Here is a 20,706-nt window from a genome sequence, read left to right as displayed (position 1 = left end):
TTCCTGTAACCAGATTTCTGGTTTGTGATTGCAGTGAATGCCCTTTATTAAAACCTGCACCAAAGTAATTACAAGCAATGACACGACGGCATGAATAGCAGCAGGTCAGTAACTCCAGAACAGCTATTTTACATATAGGAGTGCCAACACACAGTCAAAACAGCACAGAAAGCCAGATCAGTTTTATCTAGGGCTTCTATTTCATTTTGAAAGGAAGTGTTTGCTATATTCTTCATTTGCCCCTGGCTAACTCAAAGGAAAGCCAGCCTGGCACAAGCCGGTACCTTCGATTCACAGTTAAATGACTGTGGAAGAATTTAGCTGAACATGGGATAGAGATGAAAACCACCATGGTCTTCTCTTATCACCATGGCAACGGTTAAGAACCCTCTTAAGCATTTAAATCTGACAGTTTTCATGATAACCCTAACTGGATGATGGTAATGATGCATTTTGCTTCATGAGCTAACTACTGTGCAACTCCAACCACCGGGTACGAACCATTCCCTTCGCCATTCTCAGGGCTGTGCTTGTGGTCAAAACGTTCTGACCGAGACAGTAACCTCAAGTCACTTCTAGCTCAAAAAAGTCCCTCCAGCTCAAGGCACGCTTATAGCTTAAAGCTTCATGTAATCTCAAAGGTTTCCATTTAAATGCTTAGCTTGTGCACACTTGCTGTACCAGGTGGCAAAGTCAGGACTGCTAAAATGTTTGATGGGAATTTTCTGAAAGGGCTTTCATTCACCTGGGAATGCCTGAGAAAGAAACGCTTTGCGAAACACTTTCTACAGACTGAGCAGAGTTGCTCCTGTTGTCTTCTAGGTACCATTTGCCTGAGCAAGGAGGAGGAAGTTGATGTTATTCTATAATTTTCATCACCATGTAACCAATATAAAGTTTTTCAAATAAGAAAACACTGCAAGCCATACATACAATGTGTGTGTGTATATATATATATGAACATACAAATACATCACTGAAGACAAGTGCATCAGAACAAGTGCATCCATCTCCTTTTAGCCCATTTAGCTTGATCTAACAATAATTGACATTTTGGTATCAATACTCAGTGAACCACTCACAATGACCTCCCAGACACCTAGTGAGGGCATGATGGAAAAGGCTCTTTTTTATTTCCCTCATTAGAAAGATGTGTGCAAAACATTTCTTACTCTAATACTTTAAGGACACCAGATTTGATATTGTCTTGCAATTAATTCAACATAAAGAAGATCAAGAAACTGAGAACAGTGTGAAATCCTTAAAGGATTAAAACTTCCCAAGACGACAAACAACAGCCTAGAGGAAATAGCCATGTCTGCAAGAATGTAAGAGATAACGCAAAGTCCTCAAGAAGTTACACATACCCCATTCTTCCCCTGTTAACACAAGTGTTTATAATGTTAAAAATTAAAAACTTCCATACCATCATAAAAACATTAAATCCCTTCACTCTCAAAAAAAACAACGTCTTCTGTTGTAGAAAGGCCAAGTGTTCCCACGTCTCAGCAAGCTCAAGATTTAAAACACAAAAAACTCTCTGCCACAAGAAATCCTTTGTTAATAAAATACCAAACAAGTCACCAAGGAAAACAAAACCCTAGCTCACTGCCTTTATTAAATATTTAACATATCCTGCATTTAAACAAGATGAGGTCTAAGAAATATTTGAAGAATAAAAGAGATTCTAGGTTTCTTTCAGTATTTCACTGCTGCTCTCATCATTTTCAGAAGTATGCATCTGGCATATTAAGAAAATCTACGTCATAATTAAAGCCTGTTGTGCCATAACATATAGGTTGATGCAAGATAACAAAACAAAAATGAATCACTGGAAAACGCCATCTGTGACTCAGTCTAAAATTTTATGTAAAAATTCATTACTGCCAGTTAACGCAAATGCCAGTCTTTTTATAGGCATTTCTCCAAAGTCCACCTAGGCATTGATTTTCGTAGACATGAAAATTTAACTCAATTATCCAGCCTTGTGAATCAAGAGAATAACCAATTTCCCATTGTATCATCTTTGAATAATTTAAGGCCTTGTATTTTATTGATTTTTTTAGCATGGAAGAAGATACTTTTTATGTCCAAATAATTTAAAGAAACAAGATTTTAATTCAGGTATGCTCTTGACATTACTTAAGACTCTAAAAAGAGCAAATATCATACACATACCTGAACAGACAACACATCTGTTCTTCAAAAAGAAGATTGCAAAGCTTATGCTGTAAGCACAATGAGGCACTAAAAAAGGGGGGGGGGGGGGGGGAATCTCATTGATCCTAAATAAAATGCAACTTCAACTGAAATGTATTTTCAATAACGCCCCTACTGATGTCATGAGAAAATTCTGTCTTTCAAGTTGGAAGCAATTTTTAAAAGCAGATGCAGCAGACTACTCCTATCATTTCACCAAAATCAATATTGCTTTATCTGTTTTGGAAGTTAACCACATTACTTTAAAAAGTTTATCTATTTCCTGAATTCTCAACATGGTAAAAATAGATATATAAATTGAAAGAATGACAGAAAATGCTTTTATGTTATCTCAATTCTTTTATTTTCTAAAAAATTCAATTTATTCAAGCTCAAAAGCCATAGTTACTGCTGCATATTATCCAGTTGTGAATTATGCCCTTTATAATAGCAGGCGAGTCTGCTTGCTACATGTGGCAAAAGCCCAGTTTTCTTCCTACTAAAAATTTGGTTGAGAAATGGATACTTAAAACAACTTAAGACACCCACTTTCATTAACGTCAAAAAAGGACTATCAGCCTTCTCCCAATAATCTGGGGGCTCTAATCCTGAAAAAAAAATTTAATATTGCCATATTCAGTAAAACAAACAAAAAAAGAACAGCATTCTCTGGGTCCCTCAAGTTTTATTTTTTATTTTTTCCCCCCATTATTTCCCCTCCCACTTCTACTATTATAAAGTGAGGAAAAGGTAAACTCCTCAAATGATTTATTGTCCAAATTTCACACTAGCAGAGCAGAATAGAGAAACTGTAATAAAGAACAATCACATTTCTTCCCTACCCCTCCTCCTTTTCAGCAGAAGACTTCACACATCTGAACACACACTGTCTGTAACTGCCATCTTCTGCATGCATTCTGTAAATCACACCTGAGAAACATGACTTTTGTTGTGCGTAAGACTGCTTATGACAACCAGACTAATATTAATACTTTACCTCTTCTACTTCTGTAAGAGAAACATCTACAAATCCTGTATTTACAGTTTTGTCCACTGTAAAAAATATTTTACTTGGAATAAAGCAATTTTCTCGCCGTTCCTTATCACAGTAGTCTCTTAGACTTGTGAGTATTTACACCACCAGAAAGCTGTTATTTACACAGAGCTATACTGAAAGGAATTACAGCAACTTAGAAATTCCTTATTCATGAGGAATTGTGAGAGATTTGTGGCTAAAGTACTAATATATGATTCACTCAAAACAAATGAGTAAGCTTTTTTTTTTTTAATGTTTTTTCATATTCTGAAGATCCAGATTTTTTTTCCCCATTTTGTCAGTATAAGCTCTAATTTTTCAGCTTGAAAGCTACTCAACATGCTGGTTCTCCCAAACCTCACCACCTGTGTGCAACGGCTTTTCAGAAAGCAGTACACAGAGTTGTACACTAGCTAGAACATGGCAAAGTATTTTTCCATCAGATTGCAGTGCTGGGAACAAAACCACATTCACTGATACAGTCATTTCAGCATTAAGATAATGATGAAAATAATTAAGACAAATTGCAGAGTTGGATGGCGTTCATGTGCTGAAAGGATGGACTGATCCAGCCATGCCTTCCTCAGCACGTCCAGACACAGAATGCAAAGTGGTAGATGGTTCCCGTTTTTTTCCTATGACACTTGAAGACATTTGAGCAAAAATAGCTTTCAATGTTTGCTGAACACATTTTACACCGACTTTGTCAGTTACTTGACATGAAAAATTATCACAGTGAGAGGAGTCTCCACAGAAGAGAGATCTGGCTCCCTGCATGGCCAACCAAGTAACTTGGCACTTCATTTGTGGCAGTGGCCAATGGAGACAGACACAGCAATCCATGGCCTTAGCTTGTCCCAGCTTTTGGGAAGTCAACAAAACCAGAATTGTTCTTGTAGTGGTCAATAAAGCTTTCTTTTCTTGCTGTCCTACTTTCTTCATTTGCCAACTGCCTCTTCGCAACTCAGCATTTTCCCAATATATCAAAAAGATACGTGATAACATGCTACATGGAGGCAATTTCTGTACGATGCCATATGAAGAACTGAGCAATTCTGCAAACAAATCCTCCAACAATCTCCCCATCTAAACACAACAAGAACACACTAGCAATACAACAATTTCTCTGAGAGAAAAAAAATCTAACTGGTCTTGTCTTAAAACATATGGACATGAACTCCCTAAATGTAGCTTTTTAGAGACTTCATTCAGAAAAGATAACACAAATCTGTCTGGTCCTAATAAATACCAAACTACATTTTCTGACTTTTCTGTACAACTTTCTCAAAGCTTCTAATAATCATCAGTCTTTTAGATGTCAGAGAACTGGTTCTATACTGTAGACCAACTCTCATTGCTTAACACTAGCATCAGATGAAATTAGACTGAGACAAATTGACTGGTTTCAATGCTTTGCCAATGTAGCCACAGACTTTAACAAGCCTAGTAAATACATAATAAATGTTGACTAGGAACTGTTATTACCAACACTTCCTTCCTAAACAGCTGATAAATCTATCCAGCAATTCACAGGAACATTGCCCGAATTTCTCCATTAACTGCAAAATAAGAGGATGGAACAGAGAAATTCACCTGCAGAGACTCAACTACCTGGAGGCTTTTAACTGATCCTATAGCAGTTGTTAGCAGAAAGTAACAGTAACTTGCTGTGCTGCTGCTTAGCTACATTAAAGAAAAACTATCAAAAAACAGTAGAAATACTTTGTAATTATTCTCTCATTATAAACTTGGAAACTGGGACATTTTTGTGTTACATAGTAGATCTCTTCCTATTAAACAGATAAAAGAGGCAAAACTCAGGAAAACCACACTTTTGGTGAAATACCTAGACAGGACAAGCACCAAAGAAATAAAAGGAAAAAAAATCTGCCCTGAACTGTTTATGTAACCAAATGAGAAGACAAATTTTAAGTGGTGGGCTTCAATTTAAGTACTGGTAATAGGTGTTTCACTGTGTAATGGAAAATATCTCCGGAACTTACATATTTTGGAAAAGCAATTATAGAACAATATTTGCATTATGAAAACTTCAAAGTTTACTGAATTTACATGAAATCCAGAAGATCTTGAATTGTGCATGCTGCAAAATGGATGCTAGTTAATAAACTAGCTAATTACAAGCTAGTTAATACCATTGGAGTTCATTATGTCGGGGCATTACTAGCTGGACTGAAGAGGACTGACAGTTGATTTTTATTTGTTGATCTGATTCAGATCAAATCTGTAATCCTATGCAATCCAGTAGCAAACACACATGGCACTAAAGAAATAGGACCCCAGGAACGTGAGAAGCAGAAAATGCATACGACAGTCCTGGGAAACATCTCCAAAACACAACAGGCTAACCCACTTTCTAGATGTTTATAAAAGTAAAGGTGAGAAGTCAAAGCATATCAAGTTAAATGCTTTCAATTCCCACATGATTTTTCTAATGCAGGAGTAAATTGGCCTTCACTCACTGTAAACCAAGGAAATTAAACTACAGCTAACTAAAGTAATTTTATTCCTAAAGACATCACCAGCCAATGGCAATTTTATGCATTATAACTTATGAATGTTGATGTTATACACTTTGGTAATTTGCTTTAATTCGCTTGAGTGCCTTGATCTAGATACAGCCTTAAGGAACGCTCGTATATTGCCATATTAGATTGCATCATCCTTTGTATTAAAGAGAAAAGGTTATTTCTGAATGGCAAAACTACGAAGCACTGGCACTAATACGAAAAAGGAAATTATTTCCAAGACTTCACTTCTTCATGATTCCTAGCCGCTACAGACACTCGGGTAGCAACAGCTTCACCATGGAAAGACTTGAGGTGTTTAACTAGAAACATAAAATAACTTTAACCCTTTAAAACAAATCCTATACTGGGGAAATCAGCAGCTGCAACAGAAGTTTAGGAAGAACTTCAAAAGGGATGGGAACTCCAGGGCTACCAGGAAGAAAAAAAGATTGAGTTTCAGATGGGGGGGAGGGGGGTGCAACTTCCCCCCTCCAAACTTACACACAGCTACCGTTCTTAGATTAACATTTAGATGAATGCAAAAGCACTTCCAGAAATTCATTATGCTTGTCATAAAATCCCTAAACAAGATGGGAATCCGGGAAGATCCAGTGCTGAACAGGGCAGCAAGCTCGAGAACAAACTGTTAAGTACCTCCCACAGTTCAGCAGCAGGTTGAAGTCTACACCAGCTGCGCCACAGGCTGCTGCAGTGGTTAGCATCAGGTCGTATAAATGACAGAACACTGTGAATACTGCTGGAAAGCACAAAGGATGCACTGGGCGCCTCTCCTACAGCAGCTCAGTAGTAACAAATAAGCAGGATTTCAGCCAGGGTTTTATCAACAGAGAAATATTAAGGTATTAATCAAAGGAACTGAAACCAACTGAACCCAGATTTACATATGCATACACCTTTCTGAGTAGACAAGTTCTAAATTTTAGTACCCTAGAGTGAAACAATAAATAATTAAGAAGCAAAATAAAAGTCAGAGTAATATTTCAAGTTATATCAATGTATAACAGTAATAGATCGCTGTTAGAGTGAATGGGCTGTTAACAAATAAAAACAGAATACATCTTTTCCACCCAAGATAATGTCACAAAGCACAAGTACTTCAAAAATGACTGAGAGGGCTCCCTCCCTGCCAATAAACCTTTCTGTAATGGCAATTTAACTGGAAGCAAAACATCTCTCCCATCACCTTCAGACTTACCACAGAACCTTATTCTACCTCATTTACCCTTGAGAAAAGAACATCTGCCCACACCCATCAGCTTTCAATCTTCTTATGGACAGAATTCATTTAGCTTCCTTCTGGGGAATATGGCAGAAGAAAACGGTGAAGCCTAGTTGAGCCAAAATGAGTCTTGTTTTAAATAAAAAAGAAATCAGAACATATTTCTCAAAGCTGTGTACATTCTTATATTATGCCACTTGTATGCAGTATCAATATATCTATGCATTTTAATCTAGTTTAAATATGGTTTCACTAAAGCAACATCATTTTACTGAACATGAGGCAGAAACTCCTTGATAAAACCTGACATTTAATATTTGGCAGACTTCAATCATTTTTGTTCCACTTATGAGAGGCATCAGGTACTTACATGATTTTCCTTAAAGGTAAGTTTTTTATTCATAACTGAGAACTTCCACAATTACTAGTATTTTAGTAACTACTGTTTATGTGTAATACATTCTTGATCTTAACCTGGAGGATTTGAACTGTTTATTACTTTTATCTTCATCTCAACTCCATATAAAGGAGTGATAATATTTGAAAATATTTTCTATATACCGTAAAATTTCACCTAAAAACACATTCCCTGCATATGGATTATTGTTACTGTACTCATTGTTTAGAAAGATCCAGTGGCATATTCATATTAGATTGCACACTATTTGATCATGTAACTCAACTATTGGCAGCCTCCCAGAGAACAAAATAAAAGGACATTAAGAATTTTGCTGAGAACTGCCAGAGGAGTGAATATTGGAAACGTATTGAATGTATTGTTTTTGCTGTACAGTACATGTTTAATAAGGACAGCATTCATGCACATGTTGTTGTATCCGAATAAAGGTGAGCAAACTGCCTGATCAGGCTATCCTTTCATTAGTGCAAAAGACAGGTATAAAAATAAATACATTTCACAAAAGATTCCAGGTATGAAAAGGAAGCTGATTTACACATTCAAATTTTAACAAAGTTGTGAAATTTGTACCACATGTAAGATTATCCTTTAAAAACAAATATAATGTTATTCCAGGCAGTCCAGCATCTTTTAGATTTTACTTTTTAGGACAGAATAATAAGCAGACCATAATGCTAATATGTATTTTACTATTTCAAATCTGAATTTCACCTTCTGTTCATGTCCAGATACTTTTGGAAGTGTTTTCATTTTTCAAGACTTAATTAGAAACCTACTATAAAAGCGGTGGTTTGTTACAGCATAAGATATCCCACTAAAACAGAATGGAATTTATAGACTAGTATGAGGCATCTGCATATAATGTAGGCAACTAAATTATTAGCTACAAAATATTTGTCTTAACGCCTTATGTAGTCTTTTCCATCCAGAATTCTTTTGTTTTACTTAGTAACCACAACGGGGAAATAAAATAAAATGCATTGGGCAGGTTATTTTTTCTTATGACAACTGTATTCCATTTAGATTTCAGAAATATCACAGTCTGTTTGCCTCATTTACATCAACTGTTCCCAAGATAACTAGGAAGTAGGACTGATTAATACTGCTACATGATGCATCCTCAAGTTTCCTTGTTCCAAAGCAAAACAAGAGGTTCTTTCTCCCAGCAGGAAACAGATTTGTTAGCAGCCTACGTCGGTAACACTCCTTCCACAGTACTCTCTGAACCTATTTTCCAGTTTCAATCAAACCTGGAAGAATGTGTTCTTCTTTGTCAAATTTTGTGAAAATTGCTGGCCAGAGAAACGAGACCCTCGGACTAGCGCTCCTAAGGAAGGAAAGGCAGGCAGCACTTTTTCTGTACCTCTTCAAAATGCCAGCACCAAGCCACCAGAAAGCGCACATCTGAACTGATCAACTGCACATCCCTCCGAGTTAGAGCAGAGCACAAGGAGGTAACGCTTTACTTGGGTCAAAGAGAGACTTAGGTGATTATGGAGAAAAGATACATTACTTTTATTGTCTAAGAAGAAATCTAGAATTCAAAAAAAGAATTATTTGAAATTACAAGTACTATGAATTTACAGCAACTACATTTAACAAGAAGCAAGTCACATCACTACCACTTTGCTTACTCACACAATTTTGCTTCACACTTCCTTTTTAAACCAATGTGTAAAAGTATGTCTGTTGCTTATGCACAAAACCCACTCATACACCTTTATGTAGGGAAAGTGTCTGCTTTTAACCTTAAAGAGAACGGTGGAGCAAGATATTCTAGTTCCAATAGCACATCTTAAGTCTTCTAAAGCAGCAAGCCAACTGAACAGTTCCTAAAGCAGTCTGCCAAATGAAATAACATAACATGAAATAAAACCATATTTAGTTAATATTCATGCTATATGAAGTCTAACCAAAAGCTTTATATACTAGCTAATTAAAATGCATATTTGTGAAAAAAGTTGTTCTCAGTTATATATCAATTTCTATCAAGATACCAACTGCTTTATATAAATTTGACATTTTGGACAAACATTACCTGAAATATTAAATATTGAATATTAGCATGTTCGTATGTGACAAAAAAAATCTTGGAAAATTCCTTTTACACTTTAGAAGAAAATCAATGTCTTAATGTTTAATCAACATCCCTAAGAAAGTCACATTCATACTACATATTTGTGCACAAATATTAGAAACCAGATTGTTTTTTTTTGCCTGGTGTCTCCAGTGTTATGCCTCAAGTTGTACACTCATGGGGTTCGTGTGACTTAGAAGATCCCCACACCAAAAAACTCCCCCCAGGAAAACATAATCCCTTAGGGAATAAAACTAGGGCAAAATATGAAGTGGTGAATGAAAAGTAAGGGCATGTACATTCACACACACAGGTCTCCTTTACCTCCAGACACTCAGTATCTTCATGAGGATTTTAGATGAATAAAGGCCGAAGAACCACCCTTCCAGCAGCAGCGATGCAAGTATTTTCTGCAATAGCATATTACTCAGTAAAAACAAATGTAGCTCCAGATGGCAGCTCTGCAGATTGCAATCATAGGTATGTGCCAGAAGGTATGATCAGTATTGCCTAAATGCTAGTTGAGTGAGCCATAACTAATGCAGATTTCATTTACATAGTCTTTACAGTCATTTACCTAATGAGAAAGTCTATGCTGAAAGACTGTACCCAGGACCAACAGTAGCAACTCTGAGTATATCAGGGTTTTAGCTATAGGTTCCTGTAACAGTTATCGTGCTATTACAAGAGCATGTTAACGCCTGTGAAGAAAGCCTCCCACACTAAGATACCCTCTGGATAGATTCAAACACCACCAACCACCTGCTGAGGAGAGGTCTACATAAGGAGAAAAAACAGCTGCAAGAAGAAGGAAAGGAGGTAAATCTTTAAAATATTAACTTCAAAACTAAATCTACAAGTTAGAACAATAGCCCTTAAAAGACATTCAAAAAGGGCCTTGACAACATGGAAAAATACAGGATTGATGAAAATAAAAAGCTCAAAGGAAAATTTGCTGTGGCTTCACTAACAACCTGTAGTAAGGACTGAGTCTGATGTACACAAGACTGGACTTTGAGGCATGTTACTACAGGTATTGCTAGGATAACAGTAAACTCTCCCACCTTCCATGCTCAGAAGGTTTGACAAGGATGCTACGGTACACAAGTACTCCAAGCAGAAAACTCATTTCCACAAAAAAATGAATCATATCTTACTCCAATAAAAGCAAATAACCTAGCAGAAAAGTGTCATATGGCCTAATGACAGCAGTATAATCTCAATAAACAAACAGAGGACATCTTCCTTCAGTCATCTCAGATGAGTTACATCAGCCACTCAGCTGATCATTAAATATTTGAGCTGCAACTTTGATGTAGTTACTGTATCATAAGTTGATAAGCATGTTAAACTTCAAAACTGTGTTACAGCTCCTATTCAAAGGCAATGGGATAGTAACCCATATACTGGGAGGGAGAAGAGGGGGTGATCAAGTGAACTTCTGCCTTCTGGTCCTCCATCTGTCACACATTCACTTCCACTTCTTTACTCTTCCCATCCTCCGAATGCCCCTAGACCCTGCTTCCAGGGACCCAGCAGGTTCTCTGCCACTACCCTTCAATTTCCACGAAGAAGAAATGAAAACATCACTAAGACTATGCTAAATTCAAGTCCGAGCTCCTCAGAGCAGGACCAATGCCTTCTGACATGCTGTCTGAACACTCAGCTCACTGCTATTTTGCCTTGCTGGGTTCTTAGCTATTACCAGGAACTATTTAAGAAGGAACAGTGGCAAGAATCATTATAACCCAAATTTGTTAAAACATTTAAGAATTTCCACTAGAACAACAAGCTGTGCTGGAAAAGGCTGTGACCCCAATCTCTTAAATAATTACTTATTTCGGAGATGTCTCAGTAAAGTGTTAAATCCTTCACAGTGATCTCCATTGTTAAGGACTGTAGGTTAAAACTTTTTTTTAAATCTAGAAGTTCCTTAGGAAAGGTCCAGAAGATCTATATACCATATTCAAATGTTGTGAATAAATTTGAATGCTACCCAACAGCTAAATTGTTCTACCACCATTAGAAGAAATTTGATGACAAACTGTCAATTGACCATGCAGCTATTACGTATTCAGTAGATGTTTGGAGATAATCTGTGGAAGGAAATACGTTGACAACACTGTTTAATGTATAAGCTGTGTGAAGCCTATAATGTTTGATTGGTCAGAACAAATAGGACAAAGTATAAACGTCTGTAGCTCAAGTTCAGCTAGTATCACTCAGCAATGCCCTATAAAACTTTTATTAACAGATATTTCAGTCAAATCTTAATACCTGAGCAAGACAAATTAAACTAGGCACCTGTGCAGGATTCAAGCAGAAATTAGACCACATCAAAGAATACAAAGTAAATTTGCTGGAAATTTTTATTTGAGGTCACATTTCCAAATAAAGATGAGTCCTGGAGCTTTTGGAGAAGATCTGAGTCCTAACTCAAAGTGTACAGGACAGAAGGGTTTCTTGAAGGGACACCCATCATGGTAGATAAGAAGCCAGTAGCATTCAGCCTCAGGTCAGGTCACGTCTAGCAAGTCATCTTAAAATTCATACCAAGAGTTTTTAAGATTCTCAAGCTTTTGTACGTAAGGCTCTCTGGATGTCTGAAGTTCCACTTCAATGTATACTCAGAAATACTCGGAATTCTCATACTTCGCACTCCTCCATTTAAATCCCTCAAGGGTCTGACAGGCATACCACAAGCACACTTAGCACGCTGACACAATCAAGTTTTTACACTGAACAGTGACTTCAGACACATTCATTCAATAACAAAGCTCGATGGCTCAAGGCCTTGCTCCCTCTTTTATTCAGCAGCACACTGGCCAACACTGAAATGCTTAACTTCCAGATGTGTGACTAGTTATACAACATCCACGTTTTTTCTTGAACTGCAGCTCTCGGTCTCAAAATAAAAAACCTATTCTGAGGAACAAAACAGGCAGTTCTATTGTATGACGCAGTACAATGGCAAGATATCTTGGCACAGATATACATGATTTACAATCACTGAGAAAATGAGTGCAGCATTGTTCAACCTAACACATTTTCTTGAAAGCAGCATTTGTGTGTAATTTTCTTTGGTCTTTAACAACTTGGCTATTTACATTAAAACTTTTTAGGCGAGAGTCATTTAATTAGTGTTTGAAACATGACTGGTTGGCATAAACATGAGTGGTTGGCATAAAATGCCAACCACTCATGTTTATGCCAACCAGTCATGTTTGGCATCGCTAAAATTGCTATATAGACCTTTGCCTATAAAATACAGTGATAGTCCTTAGGAAACTTGCATCCGTTCTTACTAGAGTGCAGAGATACAACATCAAGGAAAGGGCCTTCCAGTCTGCTGTCCCAGAGCAACCTATGAGGGTAGGAAAAGTATGAGGTTGCTGGGAGACTACTCTGGTGAAACGGTCTCCTGGAATTTCTAGCTCAAGGATTTTCTGAGTTACTGGTCATGTTCTAGCTCTTAACCCTGGTGGACCAAGAACAGGTGGTTATGTCCAATTAATTACATAAAAACACACGACAAAAAAAAAAGACAACTCCAACGAAAAAAGCCTCTACCTCAAGCATCATTTGTGGAATGCTCTTGCAATAGGCAGTTATTACCAAGTTCTCCTCACCCTTGTTTGCTGGCTAAAAGCTGAGCAGTATCACAGCTGCTTCACGTTGTGCACAGAGCACGCAGAGTGCTGTTCGCCCCAAGAGCCAAGGGTGTGGGCAGGCTGACCTTATGCTGGCATGCAGAATAATGACCGGCTTATGCACAGGCTAAATGAGAACTCACTCTGCTTCAGAGGTGGTTTTGAACACTTTCAAAGAGTCTGTTGTTTTGCTGACTCCTCCTTCAACAGCACTCCTTTCAAATATTTTAATGAGAGCAAGATATGACATATAAAACTGGTGATGTAAGTAGTTATCTCTCTCCAATCTAATATTTATGTGCAATTTTCATTTATTTTTGGAAGTTAAGTGCTATTCATCTGCATGTTGAAAGACAATGTTCATTTCCATCATATGCTTTTGAAAAGTCATATCGGGTTTCAGTACCAAATCAGACTCAATTTCTCAATATAAACTTGAAAAAGTCTCACGGATTTCCCAGCTTACACAGAATCATAGCCTTTTATATAAAACACATGTATACACTATATTGACTGCTTCTGCTCCTGCACATTTTCTCTCCACTGGCCTAATATTTAAAGTGACAGAAATTTAGCCTTTCCCTTCATTCTAATATACAAAAATCACTCCAAATTATACCAGAGGTTGAAAAAACTTTCCGTTAAATTATTAAAATCCCTGAGACTGTAATATACTCAAAAGATTCTGGAAGCAGTAACATACTTTCTCAAGTTAATGCTCAAAATCTGAGACCGACATCTGAGACTGGTGGAAAAAAATGCTCCTGACCTTAAAGGTGCTGGAACAGCTCTCCAGTTCTGAAGTTAAGCCTGCATGTAGTGTGGCTTATGTAGGGACACCCAGCAGTTAGTAGTTTTCTGTCAGGACCATGTAATGCATTTGATTCAATTGTAACGTGTTTTTCAGAGTGTTGTTTTTGCTTGATTTTGAATCATCGATACCCCCACGTGTTTACTCAGAATCATTTCACAACTAAAAGAGTACTGTAAAGCCTGGCAGTTTACACTGGAAAGCCAAATAAGTGGGTTTTGAATTTGTAGCTAAAACATTAACACAAAACTCAGAAGCACTAAAAACTTGCAGAGAACTTCCTAACAGAGACAAAACTTACATGCTTGACTACGCTGCAGGAATTCACATTTGAGTTTGCTACAAGCCAGGTGCCTCCACTGACACCCTAACTCACTAACTGTACTGATTCTTCACGCATAGCCTGAAGTGTATCACCTCAATACCTAAGAGAGCTGTTGTATCCACCTGCTTACAGAACACTAGGAAAACCAAATGCCAACGGTATTTCTGGTTGCATACAAGTGCAGATGATCAGTGACAGATTCCATTAGCAGCAGTAAACAAAAGACTGACAGGGAGCTTCTGAGCTTCAGCAGCTATGATTACTAGAAGAAAACACAAGTTAAATAAGGGCGAGCTTTCCAGCAATTAGGAAAGGCAAAGTAATTTCTGTAAGGCCCTACTGCAGTAATATGCAGATCTTATTTGCTTACATCCAAGGGTATAGCAGCTCTGAATCACACCTGATCATTTGTCAGGACCCTCAGAGCTGAAAGCAGTGGAAATGATTCCACAGGGTATCAATCTATTGCTTTCTTTCATATTAGTTAAAGGCATGAAAACTTAAAGAAAAAAACTCGAAGATGGGTAAAACAACCAGTGACTAAACCCCAAGTTACTGTCACGGAGAGAAGTATTACTTGTATACACACGGAGTCAATACACGCACGCACTCAGCTTGCAAGAGGATACACTTTAGTGCCAATCAAATCCAGCTTTATCAGACCTGTACGGAACCAGCAATTTCTCCAGTATCCTAAAACAGGTGCAGACAGCTAGTTTGGTCTGATGTTTACTTCTCAACCTATAGGAACAGCTAAATACTTCACACATTCCAGTGACAGCGACCATTAGTCCAAAAATCAATTTCTTTATATATAAAAGAAAGGTCAAACTCACTTCCTAGGCTTCCACTAGATGACACTGGCTTAGTCTCAAAGATGGCATTTCTCTTTAGTCAGTGAAAAGCAGACAGATAATGCTCTGAACAAGTCAAATGTACACAAAAGAGAACATGTTGAGAATATCAGTTCGAAATTCTCGCTCAGCACTCCTTCACATCCTACACGGTACAAAATATTATCATATTTCTCTACCTCTTATTTGATCCGTTTCAAGGAGTAAACTTTCCTACTTTAAAATAAAAACAAACACACAGAAGCTGTTCTGCTATACAGGGGATTCTGCTTTGAAGTGAGGCCTGCAGGTAGACCTGTAGGTCCCTAAAAGTCTCCCAGCAGAGTTTGCAACATGAACTGCTGGGTAACTGGAGAGCAAGAGCTACTGTCACTACATTAGAGGCTTCTGAAACACCATCAGCCCAGGCAAATGGAAAGTGCCACGGGTATTAAAAAATGGCTCTTTGAGAATGATGCCTTGTTATAAACAATTCCAGGTCCAGAATAATGAAATCATGGCTTCACAATAAAAATTCATTAAATAAGTCAGTTCTTCCTAAGAGAAAGTAAGTGCGCCAATTAAGCAAAAACCCTGTTACAGGGAAGAACTGCCAGCAGCACAAGTTATTTTAGCTGACATTACTTCAAAAAAAGCCCACCATTCACCATCTGTTCTGGCACAAATTTTGAATGCTAAGAAAGTTTTCAACATCACTGATGAAAAGAAAGCAGTCAAATGCAGAAGTTTGTTTTGCTGTTAAAAAGAACAAGCATCTAGGACAACTCATATTTCAGCAAGAACAAATAAAAAGCTGAAGTTCTGCACATTTCATAAAATGAATTAGAGAACTGGAATAAGACACGCAATGCCAAGTGGAAGACATGTAGGGAAGGTAACAGAAAACAAACAGAAGATATCTTAGAAATTTTAGGAAAGAAGTAGATGGGCAGCTCCAGACAATAGGTCAACAGTTTACACTCCAGGTAGCAATCATATGCCTATAAAGTTTTTCCAGTTGCTACAAGATCAACACTTTTGCAAGCTAATGGCTCCATCAGCCTTTCAAAGGGAAGTCTAGCCTGAACAAACTGTTCAGTTCTGACCAAAAAAAAATAAAAAAGACAATGAGTAATAAGGAAGCCAAGAGAATCAATGTAACAAAGAGAAAACAACAGCAGGGGCAAATGGTATTACAAATAACATTAACACTCAGATTAACCACCATATTAGGTTAAATTATCTCTTCCAAAACTCTGCTCATAACCAAATGGGAAACTAGATGACAATACAATAAGAAAAGGTGAGAAAGAATGAAGATGAAGTAAAATAGCTAATTCATCTATCTCCAAGTAATATTTATACTTTCAGAACCAGTAAGAAATTTTTAATGACTTTCTACAAGCTGTTGGTTAAATCTCACTTGGAAGACTACGTGAAGTTTTACATCTCCATGTTCAAAAAGAAAGAAAAAAAGAATTTAACTGGAATAGCTAAAGAATACTCAAATGGGAATTGCAAGCTCATTTCCCAAGTAGACTTGTTTAGCCAAGCAGAATAAGTTTTAAAAGCATGACTGGTGTCCATAGTACACCAATGAAAACAAATACTCCAACAAACAGAAAAGCTACTTAACTTAAAAGGAAAACAATGGCATAGAAATTAGCACTTCAAAGTTCACTCACCATTCATCTGGAAATGAGAGGTCCGAACTTTGAAAACAGCCTCTAATAAAGAGCTACCTAGCACTTCAAGTCCATCGAGATGTTTGATGAATACACAAAAGGGATATTACAAATACCCTTTAGTATGGGGATAGCACACAAGACAGAGCATATGTAGGATGCCACTCAAATATTATTCTCCATATTCTTATGATTTAGTAATGAGTATTTGGACTTTTTCCATTTCACTTTTGGGGAGATATTTTCCATTTCCTCCTATATTTTCTAGCATTAAAAATAGGAACACCCCCCCCTCCTCCCCAAAAAAATAGAGTAAAAGCTTAATGCAAAATTTGCTAACTAGTACATTAAGCATTCTACGCAAAACAACTGTCTGAGGATTATGGGTTAGGCCTATGTAGATCCATCACTGTGACAAAGTTTAGACAAAAACAGATGAATACTTCTGTGCCACGTAATTAACAGATTTATTTTACCCCCCCCTCTGAAAAACAAAGTCAGTATGTCACCGCAACTTATGAATGAGGTAAACATCTAGGGCAAATTTTTAATAGTCTGTAAAATAAGGTTCTAAACAGCCCTTGTAAATTCTTTCTTGGAAAAATGCTAAATAACAGATGGAGTTTTAATATTTCTCATGACACCAGATGATATTCTATGTGCAGTCATGCAATACCTCTTAAACAGTTATTCCAAAAATTTCAAGTTTATGTTGCAAAAAGGTTTATTAGTAATTTTTTATATCAGTTATATCTGCCTCCTTAATGGCTGAAACCAGCAAGGACAGCTTAATTCTACCTCAAAACTTTAGGTACTATACTGAATATACCAGCTAGGTTTCCTAAAACAAAAGTTAATTATTTTTCATGAACTCCAACAAATATCATTTTTAGAGTTACTATGTCACTCCTTCACTTTTAAAATTTTTACACTAACATCTCAGTGTTAGCACAAAACATGTTACAACATCTCAGCTTTTCTACTTTACTATAATCATGCTTTTTTCCTGCCTCCATAGGGCGATTTAAACACAGCCTATTTACTAATTTACAACAATATGAATAGAAACAAACACATCATACCATAGAAATCTGGATCTAGTATAACAACACTGTGATCCCTCATAAAGCAGCCTTACATCATGCAAGGGGCAAGAACAAATCTTCGGAGGACATAATAGGTTTTCCCCTCTCTCTCTCTCAATTTCTGAATTCATCCACATTTGTTTTAGAAGTAAATGGATTCCCTCCTTAAAATATTGCCATACAATTATTTTAAATATTTGAAGTCTGAATGAGGTTGGGAATGAAAGACTTAAGCAAGAGCTTTTATCAAGAAGAAAAAGTTCTAAATGGTTTTAATAAATTTACATTCAAGATACTATTTTATCTTAGAATTAGGAGTGCAAACTAGTAGTGGTACATGGATTTAGGAGAGTGTTTAGTGCTGCCAATTCAGATTTATATAGGTACACAGATGGCAAAAACTTTAATGAGGGCTCTACATTAGTTTTGTAGCATTTGTCCTACTTACCAGTAGATCAAAACAGCATTAGCTTGAGAACATTCAAGCCATTTCCATAAAAGCGGAGAAATATTGGCAAAAAAAAGATATCTGTTCGAGGGTCTCTCTCATCTGTATATGTGGCAATTCCCACTGACAGCATTGCAAAGTCATATGAAAGAATTCAATCTCACTAAGCCAGAAAGTTTCAAAACAGTAATGCAAGTTAAATTCCTCTACCACTAAACAAATTTATTGTTATGAAGCACAGACTAGGAAACACATCAATATTCCAAAATCTAGTTTTATTACTAAGATTTCACAAGTATAGTTTTATCACTTCTGAGTATAAAAGATGTCCTTAACAGGCATACAGAAGGCTGGCAAAAACATAGTCATACAGTCTTAATATAATCAGTCATAAAGAGGCTGCACCTCAACGAGACAAACCTGCCAGCAAAGCGTTCCCATTGCACCTTTTTACTGCAGACAAAACCCTTGAACAGAGTTCTTTAAAATGCGATGACCAAATCAAAACATTTTTACCTTGTCACAGAGAAAAACACTCATTAATTCCATTAGTCAACTAAAGTGACCTTCCAGAGCCTAGGCAAGGCTGACAAGACATGCATTGTTTCCATAAAACATGTTTAAGGAAAGACCTTTAGCTTACCGTTACAGACTTCAGAGTCATTCCGTGATAGGTACCCATGGTATCGATTTTAAAGCCTTCCGTTTCTGCAAAATAGAAGAGTCTCTTGTAAGTTGTTCTGAGCATTGAGACATCATGACTAAACAGACAACATCAGAAGTATCTTTGAAGTTATTTTTGCAAAGAACGTGTCTTGTTGTTGGTTCAGTTTAGGTTCTGTTCATACTACAAAACTTGGTTAGCATTTAAGAGACCAGTGTTGTCTTTAAGCAACTCTCCATTTGGTATTTCTGCTTTCTGTAACCAGAGTAAGCTTCTTCTGCTGCATGGAATCGTTCAGAGGAAGGATGTAAATTTAAATCTTTGCAAGAATGTGGAACAATATGCATGCGGTCTCAAATTCTCTTTACTACAAAATGTAGAAGCAACTAATTCCCAGAATGCATTATGATGCAACATATTCACAGCTGTATGAATACAAAAATGTACTTAATCAGAAACTGGTATACCAACTGACTATAAAACCATGGACACTTAATACGATAAACCCACTTCTGCAGTGCAGAGAAGCAATAGTGTCGTTATCACATGGTACACAAAACAGAAACCACAGAAATTCACACTACCAGACTAAAAGTGATAAAAGGCTGTGTTTTTTCTTTGCTTTTTTTTGGAACACTTTTAATCAGGCTGAATATATGCTAAGTAACAGAAGTCTACAAGTGCTCAGTGACTAAACTTTCTGCTGCTAGCCTTTTGGGGTTTGAGAAGCCCTTCTGTCTTCCTATTTTCAGTACTAAGTCAGCTCATGACTGCTGCCATCGTAATTTGTAGTGAAACCTTTTCCCATTTGTACATTCCCTAATCTCATGCATCTGTTGTCAGCTGGCCCTACCGACCAACAGCTCAATTAGTTCATGCTTAAAATGGCACGATTACTACTAATCACCAGGGATGGCCATGAGAAGTCATCAGCATGGTTTGTGGTGGTTACAGCAATGGGAGCAAAGCAACTGGCAGCGCAGAGGCAAACCCATCTGGGCTGCCGCACTGTGGCAAGATATTGCTACCCAAGTAGAGAACTTGGTTGCTAAAGTATGCCACATAGATGCTCACATATGCAAGAGTCAACCAGGTGGTGGATCAGGCTGCTAAGACTGAAGTGGTTGGGTGGATCTACACTGGCAACATAAGGGTGAATTATTTATAGCTCAGTGGGCCCAGCAATGCAGAGATGCAACATACTAGATGGGCTCATGATTGAGGGGTGGACCTGACTGCACAGGTTAGCCATGATTATGAAACATGTGCTGCAATCAAGCCAAGCAGTTAAAGACACTCTGGTATGGAGGATGATGGTGACTGCAAGCATTTGTCTATGCTAAGCAACTTCTGTGTTATTTCAACTAGACTTGAGTAGAGGTACTTGATGCTTGCAGAAACCCTTATTGAGAATTGGAGGTTTATTGCCTTTTTTTTTTTTACATCATCTTCACACTATGCAGCAGCTTAAAAACTTAGAAACCCAAAATAATGCATAACCAAGGTTAATTCTCATACTTGAGCCTACAAACTTCCAAGAAAAATATCAGAGTTTCAATACTGTTAGAGCTTCTTGCGCTTACCATGAGTACATTAACTTAAATTGAAACCTAGACAACCCTGACAACAATACAGATGGCCCTGGGAAGCATCTATCGTTGATCATCCTTTCTTCCTTTAGATGAGGAAGATTATCATAGAGTTGTA

General features: G+C 37.2%; 1 protein-coding gene and 1 long non-coding RNA gene across 2 annotated transcripts in view; both read right to left on the bottom strand.

Moving 5' to 3' along the window:
- The window catches only part of CDC73 (cell division cycle 73), a 96,437-nt gene that overhangs the window by 48,130 nt on the left and 27,601 nt on the right, over positions 1-20,706 (bottom strand). Inside the window, exon 10 of the mRNA XM_080602155.1 lies at positions 18,979-19,043. Within this exon, the coding sequence (XP_080458281.1) occupies positions 18,979-19,043 (65 nt within the window). The remainder of the gene's footprint in view (positions 1-18,978; positions 19,044-20,706) is intronic.
- Positions 6,888-18,972, bottom strand: LOC308198919. The gene is made up of 2 exons (XR_013954281.1): positions 9,823-18,972; positions 6,888-9,263 (listed from the first exon to the last, which is right to left on the bottom strand). It is a non-coding gene; the product is annotated as an uncharacterized lncRNA (long non-coding RNA).

Source organism: Anser brachyrhynchus (assembly GCF_964034855.1).
Source record: "Anser brachyrhynchus genome assembly, chromosome: 8".
In the NCBI taxonomy this organism is placed as follows: Eukaryota; Metazoa; Chordata; class Aves; order Anseriformes; family Anatidae; genus Anser; species Anser brachyrhynchus.
Note: the sequence above shows the minus strand (reverse complement) of the source record. Positions and strands in the feature narration are given on the sequence as shown.